General features: G+C 39.5%; 1 protein-coding gene across 1 annotated transcript; it reads right to left on the reverse strand.

The window, feature by feature from the left end:
* LOC109786515 (protein GET4) lies at window positions 1-7,545 on the reverse strand. The gene is made up of 12 exons (XM_020345091.3): window positions 7,360-7,545; window positions 6,932-7,011; window positions 6,258-6,336; window positions 5,752-5,833; window positions 5,344-5,500; window positions 4,871-4,961; window positions 4,438-4,521; window positions 3,232-3,278; window positions 2,401-2,529; window positions 1,005-1,089; window positions 588-668; window positions 1-420 (listed from the first exon to the last, which is right to left on the reverse strand). The coding sequence occupies exons 1-12, from the start codon at window positions 7,423-7,425 to the stop codon at window positions 415-417; spliced, it is 987 nt and encodes a 328-aa protein (XP_020200680.1). The 5' UTR covers window positions 7,426-7,545; the 3' UTR covers window positions 1-414.
* Between the last annotated feature and the right edge of the window lie 1,169 nt (window positions 7,546-8,714).

Genomic DNA, 8,714 nt, shown 5'->3' on the forward strand with positions numbered 1-8,714 from the left:
TTTTCGAAAAGTGGAATTATAGCACCTGATATCTTTGCTTAAACCATCAAAACAAATTTAGCACGGAATGAGGAAAAAAACAAAACAAAATGCCATATCATCTTACAATATCTGTTACACTGCTGGAAAGCATCAAAACCCTTTAGGAGAAGAAAAGAAAAACATCAAAACCAATAGAACAATTTTACAACAGATCAGCGGCGCATCTTCATGTAGTTTGATGTCAAATGTACTAACTCCGTTGACTATGACTGAGGAAGCTCCAACAAAGCACTTCCTGTGCGTTTTTCCTGGGTGACCCACTGTTGATCTCCCACAAATGTATTATTTTGGTCAATGGATGCCTTTTTTTAGCTGAAAACCAATCATTGCATTGAAGGCAAGGACATGATGATCAAGTTCGTTTCTCGTCAATTACACCTGCACAAATATAGAATATGAGCAGTGATGAGGAAGTGTATCTATATAAATATAAATAAAATAGCACATGGAACTGGTTAGAGCAAAACCCAGCTAATTTGGCAGACTTTAAAAGGAAGCAATTCAATATAGCGACCACCATGAAGTCCATAAAAGAAAGTGTTTACCTTGAACATTTCACCAAAAAGTCCCTCCAGAGGATTCTGTTGCCGTACACCATAAAATTTTGCAGCTATTTCATCCAATAACTGCAAAGCGTACACCATAAAACGATGAGGAAGTGTAACATCATGAGGTCTATTTCTGTTTGCATTCCTTATTTTCGTAAGAACAGGTGGTCTCCAACATTAAGCAACAACACAACATGGGGTTTCCCGCCCTTTTTTATTAACAAGTGGTCCTTTGTGAGCAATTCATCGATTTCCAGAGTGGAGATCATGTTATGTTGAACATGTCTCACAGCGATTTCCAAATTATCTAAAAACATCTTTCACGGATTCACATTGTTTCGTAACAATATATATAATTTTTTGATAAATAGGACTCCTGTTATAGAGCTACAAAATTTCAATAGTGGGCCATACCTCCTCAAATACACTGTCTCGATCTGTACTTGTCCTGTACTTTTGTCGAAGTGTCCTAAAAAGAGGGTAAGCATCTCTTTCAAGCCTGTAAACAACATCTAGTTAGTAGTGCCCATAAGGCCATAACAAAAGAAAAGAATGATAAAATAGCTTGTTATTTCATGTATAAGATAGGAAAAGAAAGTCGATCTTGATTTACATATGGTTACAAATCAAGTACATGAGAAACTGTCAAAATATGATATCAGTCATTTCTAACATGGGCATTTGAATATATTGGTAAGGCAGGAGCATTCGTAACACCTACAGGCAGTAAATTTATCTTTCTAGCGATAGAACTATAAAAACATGTGTAGCTGACGTCTGAGAACTATCATGCAAACTGCAGCATTATTTCACAAAATTTGCATGTGGTGTATGGGAACATCGTGGAACAAATAGAGAGAAGTGCATATTACACCCCTCAACTCTAGCCCTAGTCTAATATACACCCCCCAACTCTAATACCATCTAGTTTACACCCCCTAACTCTCAAAACCGGCCAGAATTCAACCCTCCCCTCCTCGTTGACCGGTTTTGACCCAGTTGACCAGTTTTGACCTGTTGACTGGATGAACAGTAACTAAAATAAAAAAACGTTTTTTCAACAAGTGAACAGTAATTCAGAAGAAAAAAAGTTGGAAATAAAATTCAACAAACAATTCCAATTTCTTATCGGGTGAATAGTAAATTCAAAAAATTACTAATTTTTTTTCAAAAAGGTCTGAAATCTTTTTGCATGGACGATTTTTTAGTGGGTGATGTTCGTGCCAATATTCAACTTGTTTGAACATTTGAGTGGTATCTTAACAAAAAATATCGGCCCGAATTGTACACGAACAGTTAACTATTTCACAAACATCACATTTGTCTTTTTTGCTGAGAACTACTCAGATGTCCGAACAAACTAAAAATTGGAACGAACATCACGCACTCAAACATCGTCCATGCAAAAATAATTCAGAAAATTTATTTTATTTTATTTTTCGGAATTACTGTTCACATGAACAAAAAAATAAATTTTTAAAATTAAAATTATTTTTTGAATTTGTATTGTATTTTTTCTGAATTTACTGTTCACTCGTTGAATTTTTTTAAAAAAACTAGTTACTGTTCACCCAGTCAACAGGTCAAAACTGGTCAACTGGGTCAAAACCGGTCAACGAGGAGGGGAGGGTTGAATTCTGGACGGTTTTCAGAGTTGAAGGGTGTAAACTAGATGGTATTGGAGTTGGGGGGTGTATATTAGATTAGGGCTAGAGTTGAGGGGTGTAATATGCACTTCTCTCGAACAAATATGCATACATGGAAAGGACACCCGAAATACAATGCAAGCCAAAGAATATGAGAGACTCACGTTTGAAGAAGATACTTGATAAACTCAATTAAATCTGTTTTTGGAAGTTCCAAGTCAGCAGATTTTAGCTGCTCCTTCATCCCATCCATAAGTAAATTTGCGTCTCTGAGATTCCCTAGTGATAGATACCTTTAAGAAAGAACAACATATTAGAAAACCCGGCATCTCCATCCCCAAAATCCCAGTAAAATTCTATCCCAACAATGAGACGATATTTAATTTACAGTCTTAAAGTGTTCTTCTGTATGCATTTCAGTGTGATCACATGGAGGATATTGTGTTGAGGCAGTATATCATGTTGCACGCATCCCTAGCACACTGCTAACTGACGTGTATCTATCGCTGTAAATGAAACAAACACTACACAATTCCTTCACATCGGTTTCTACAGTGCGAAGTGCGCCCCTTTTCAATGGTATCAGACTTTCCTCTCATACAACTTACAAGGGATGATCTCTCATGTCATGACTATGGGTCATGGTTCCAAATAAAGAGAAAGATTATCTTGTAGGCAAACTGAAGATATTACTAGCTTGGTATTTGTATTGATCTATAGATTCGTTGACATTTTTTTGGAAGGGACGTTACAAATTGCTTGGGCGAGACCCATCTATATAAGGGCTGCTGCATCCCTTTTTTCAATTATAAGCAAACATTAAACTAAACCTCTCTCGCACATCTCCATCTACTAACCGCTACCTCAATTGTTTCACCCTTCCTCTTGTTTCATCTACCAATTGCTTCTCCTCTATCCCAACTATTCTACCCTACATTAGTCCTTAGCACATAACATCACCAGAGCAAACAAGAAAGAAAGGAATGAAATCTTACATTAGGACACTGCGTGCAATTGCAGTATCATCTTCACCAGGGTAGCACTGTACAGAAAGGAAGAAAAAAGATCAATATGATTCTATATTACACAATGTCAAGAGCATATATGAATCCATTTAACACCTAACAAAAGTTGGGCATGAATAATGAACACAGATCCAACCCACAAACAGATTGGGGTATAAGACAGTGATTTAACAAGCTTGTGCTTGTGTTCTGTTTCCATATTTTCATATTTTGACAAAGGATGACCTATACATTAGTAAACCCATTGTACAAAGCAAATTGTTGTGGACAACATGGATTTACTAATCATATCGAGCAATTGCTAATTACACTAAGCAGCATTAAGGAAACCATCAGTTTTTCAATCCTCAGTCTGATTTTCAAACCGATTCTCCAAAAGTGTTTAATTTGCATCCTATATCTTTCTATGTCATGTAAACCCCATTTGTTGGTTCGGTTGCTTTGACCTCCGTTTCATGCTTAGATGGACGCCAACATGGAAACCAGCAAGCAGGTAAAACATTAAGGGCCAGTTCTTTTGGTGGCCTTTTTTGGGCTTCTAGAATAAGCTGCCCCCTACCCAGCTTATTCTAGAAGGCCAACCAAAAATATATTTTTAGAAGCCTACTAATCAAGTCTTAATTAATAGGTTTCTAAAAAAATAAATTTGGTTAGGCTTCTAGAATAAGCTGGTTAGGGGGCAGCTTATTCTAGAAGCTAGCAACAGAACTGGCCCTAAAAAAGTTGTGCAGTTACAACATCTCTCTGACAGATTCACTTGTATTTCTCCTTAGCAATCTAAACAGAGGGTGGGTGACCTTGGAGACCGATAGATGGGCCCCCACACACATGGCATCCATGTGAACGACAATGAAATGAACTATTTCACATAGATGCTGCAACAGTCAAAAAAACATGTAAAACGAACCAGGGGATATATTCATGGTATTGGAAAAAGAGGATTCAAGTTAAACGGTTTTGGAGAATGACGTGGATAAAAAACTCAGGCGATAGCTTGAAAGTGACCTTATTGTACATAAGAAGTAATAAAATCACTATGTATGTGAAAGACATTGGAGATATTTTGGTAGGGTAAACTTTTGCTCTCTCTCAAAGAAACAAATATATATCATTCAAACAGAATTCAGTAATTACCAAGCATCATTTGTAATACCTACTGTTTAGAACAATAATTACCTTGCCCATAAAGTTTACCAGCATAGAAGCAAATTTTTTAGGATCGTTACCGCGCACAAAATGACTTGATACTTTAGTCATGTCCTGCAGTCAAGGTCACTCCAGGTTAAACTGTAAGCATAATTACCGAAGTAGTAAAAATATTAACAGCATCGATGACAAATAAAAATCGTAGCTCTACAATGCTCTTTCACTTGCTTTCTAGATATCAATTTACTGCATGCATGCCATCCTACAATTTGGAGATAGCCTTGCACCATCTAGGACTAGAGGAACATACATCATCTAAGAGCAAATAAATGGCCTAGTGAAGAGGATTAATACGATCTTTCCTAGGCATGACTTGGTTGACATGCAAATTACTCAAATTTTGCGATTGAGGAATGTAAAGAGCAGAAGATATTCACAGTAAGACACAGAATCATGGCAGTACCGTTTCTGGAGATTCCGAATAAATGTATTCACCCAACATAACATGCAGATCAGGAGATCCGTTTCTTGATGTCCCAAACTCAGCAGACCACCTTAATAGCAGGATGATACATTATTAGTGCATAACAGCCAGAAAAGGGAGAAGAAAAACACCTCCCCTGGTAACATAGTAAACAAAATAAATATGTCTCATGGCAATCGGCATCCAGAGTTTTGGATGCGCTGAGAGGAAATCGAAAGGAACCAGATGTTCAGAACGATGCATGCTCCTATCATGTTAAGCCCATTAATCACTAATGCTCAAAACTAGAATTCATAACTGCAGGTCAAGTTATCCGTACTGTTCAACAATTTGAGGTATTAGACTACTGGATATATTTCCACTGATTAACACTACTGGTTTGGATGAAGTTTCATGCTTGGAAGGACAGCACTTGTGATTTACTTGGATTTATTGAAATCAATATACCTTACCTGAGAGCTGCTCTTAGAAATGATGAACAACCTTCAGAACGCACTTTTGCAGCAGAAATAGCTTCGGATAATTTCTGCCCATCATCGTCATAATCATCTCCAAGGAAATGTGGCATATTTATCCTGGGGAAAGCCTCGTATATCTTTCTGACACGATCTGTAGTTGATGCAATAGAATTACCATCACTGAAGTGACATCTAATGCCAAAGTTTACAACATGACAGCATTTAAAAAATACAAAAGAAAAAGAGAGAGAATGCTTCACTCGGCTGATTTAGTAGAGACACAAAAAGGAAGAAATATTATTTTCTGAATGCAAACTAGTGACACTATTGACGCGATAGGAGGATTACAAAAAATGCACTGCAAATATGTCCCAAAAATCAAATGTAAAACAATAAACTTACCAAAAGTTTCTTCATTATAAGGAAATTGTCCTTTGACAAGAGTGTCCACGAACAGCACAGCGAGTTCAGCACCGCAAGTTATCTGAAATTGGTAACCACTAAAGTAAAGTCTAGCTCTTTGACCAATAAGAAAGAAAAGAAATATTTAAAGTAGTACATTAGTTAATTTAAATATTTTATAGACTACAAGTACAACATACTAGAATAGTAACCTAGCACACACACACATCGAGCAGCAAAAAAGAAAAGGAGGGGGAGGGGGGGGACTATTGATTGGTTCCTCATGGCTCTACCCTATTACTACAGAGAAATGCTATGGGGGAGAAAATCCATGCCTTAAAATAACCAAGACAGCTTTCAGGTTGTTTTTTGCTCGTTGTATAGCCTCTGGATTTGAAAAGGGAATGTGTGCAGTTGGGTAATATCATACAGGAAAAGATGAATTAATAAACATCTTTGGACAACAACTTTTAACTCGGCAGAAGCCAATAAGGCAAAGAGTTAACCTGTCCATGCTTCAACTGGATTGTAGCTCCTGACTGAAGGATGTCCAAGCCTTCCGAATACCTTTGACAAGTAATGTATCTGCATGTAATGACCAAAAAATAAGTCAAAACAGCAACTTGATGTTCAGTCATTGATCAACAGACACAAGCACGAAACTAATTTTGTTGATTTTTAACACAGTATGTATCCTGAAGCTACAGTTATGTGATTACTCTGTGGAATACTCATTTTGCACTCAGCCTAAAACATACATGCACATTCTGTGTGAATAACAATGGCCATTGTCATCTCAAACATAACTCTAGTATTCATATTAGGATTATATCCACATGCAAAGATCCTGGTCATTGATTTACTTTGATTTTCTTCAAGTACGTCCTGGCATGAGCTTATTTTAAGATGTTGCATCTGTTGCCAGTTTGCCATAGTTACACACAAACTAAGCACAACAATGATGTCTCACACTGAACGAGTATAGTTAATCCAATGATCTCACACTGAACTCATATAGTTGATCTAATTAAAATAATGTGAAAAGGTAATGGCTGGTTTCTGTTGAAATATGTTAATAACATGTAAGTACAAGAATGTGCAATATGGTTGAAACATTAAGTAGTGAAAGGCTGAAGGCCCAAAGGGAGCCAGCTACCGCTGCCTCCGTTAAACCGGATACCTTGCACTGGTAGATTTGTACATTTGTTGGGCCTCGTAATAACTTCCCCCTTCCACCATCTTCTCAAACCTTTCAATTGTCTGAAAAACACAACGCATAATTACAAAAACTGATGAGAAACTAACCTACAAGCCGGCCCTATGCAGCCAAGCGATTCCACCGAACTAATTTCACCCTCTCGTGTAACCGAGACATTGAGATCGCTGCTTGAACCCTAATTCGAACAAATTATACAACCGGAGGCAACTCCTCCACGGCGCAGGTGTGGCGCTGCAAACCGAGATCCGACCCGCGAATCGCTCGACACGCCGGTACGATCTCGTCCCAATGCACGCACGCATAACACAGACGCAGCCGCGCGCGAGTGCCGGCGGAAGCAGAGGGGGGCGGGGAACGGGGAGGCGGGGCGGGGCGGGGGGATCCCTCACCTTCTGGGGAGACGGCAGGTCGCGGCGCGAGGCCGACCTCATGTTCAGGCTCATGGACCGAGACATGGCTCTCCGGCGAGCACGGCGGCGTCGGCGGTGATCGGAATCGCGGCGTCCGCTGCGCGAATTCGCCTCGGAGACGAGCTGGGCCTCCGGCGTCAGAACAGAACAGGGGATTTTGGGCGGGTGGGCGGGCGCTTATCGTGCTGGCGCAAATCTTAAAGCGCTTCTCCGTGTTGCGCTCCCGTTTGGTCTTCGAACCACATCCGGAATTAACTCGTTTCTCCGGGTTATTGTACTTCTCCGTTTTACATGTGCCAAATTCTGGGAAAGGAGAAAAAAAAACTTGGTGATACCTAGGAAGATAGAATAAAGGTGCTCATGTGTGACCCTCACGCACATTTAGGGTTGTAAATAAAAAGCTCGAGGCTCGTAGATCGACTCATATTTGGGTTTGACTTGAGATCGATCGGAAAAAAAATGAGTTGAATATGAGCCTTTTATGTACCTTGATCGAGAAACGAGCTGGTCTTGAGCTAACACTAACATGCTCAATTTTAACTCGAAGCTAAATATAATTTAATTGTATTAAATAATTAATATGATAATTTATTACCATATTGTGTACGATCTTTCTCTATTTTATCTACTAGCAAACATGAAAACTTGTTTAAGCATGAAGAAAATTTAAGGCATGTAATGTGATCAGTCGTTTGTTCAATATCATGTTTTTTTACACAGTACAGACGCTCGTATGTACGCACATACACTCATTTCTATGAATACACACGTACACCATATCCCTATGAGCACCTCCAGACGTCTTCGTAGTTGACGAGAACGTCTCTTTCTACTGAACACACATCGCCGGAAGGCCTGAAATAAATCTAGAAAAATACTGACACTGTTGGGGATATAGCTATTGGTGTAACCCGCCCAGGAGGGGCCGGGTTACACAGGACGAGTCATTACGTGAAGCCCAATATATACTCTGAAGATGGCGGTTCAAGTTAGGGCCAAAGGCCCAATGGCGACTTAAGGCCCGTAGTGATAAACCGTCGTAATGGTATGACTTGAATTGTAAGGAAAGATTAACTAGTCGCCGAGCCGGACACTGTTTATGAGCCGGCTGGGACTCTGTGAGTCGCCTGGCGTCGACCTGTGTATATAAGGGGGCGGCCCAGCGGCGGCTCGGGGCAGGTAATATCAAATTGAGGTCTAGGTCAAGCGGATTCGCTCCCTAGTCATCGAAACCTTAGTAAACACCCTCAAACTGGACTAGGCTTTTACCTTCACCGTAAGGGGCCGAACCAGTATAACTCTCGTATCCTTTGTCCCGATTAACCCCTTCTTGC

Source organism: Aegilops tauschii, chromosome 3 (genome assembly GCF_002575655.3).
Source record: "Aegilops tauschii subsp. strangulata cultivar AL8/78 chromosome 3, Aet v6.0, whole genome shotgun sequence".
In the NCBI taxonomy this organism is placed as follows: domain Eukaryota; kingdom Viridiplantae; phylum Streptophyta; class Magnoliopsida; order Poales; family Poaceae; genus Aegilops; species Aegilops tauschii.

Coding starts and splice junctions, on each gene's coding strand:
- LOC109786515 (XM_020345091.3), bottom strand. CDS start 7,425: ATGTCTCGGTCCATGAGCCTGAACATGAGGTCGGCCTCGCGCCGCGAC. Junction 3,279..4,437: donor TGGTAAACTTTATGGGCAAG/GTAATTATTGTT, acceptor CTTTCTGTACAG/TGCTACCCTGGTGAAGATGA. Junction 1,090..2,400: donor ATCAAGTATCTTCTTCAAAC/GTGAGTCTCTCA, acceptor TGTTGTTTACAG/GCTTGAAAGAGATGCTTACC.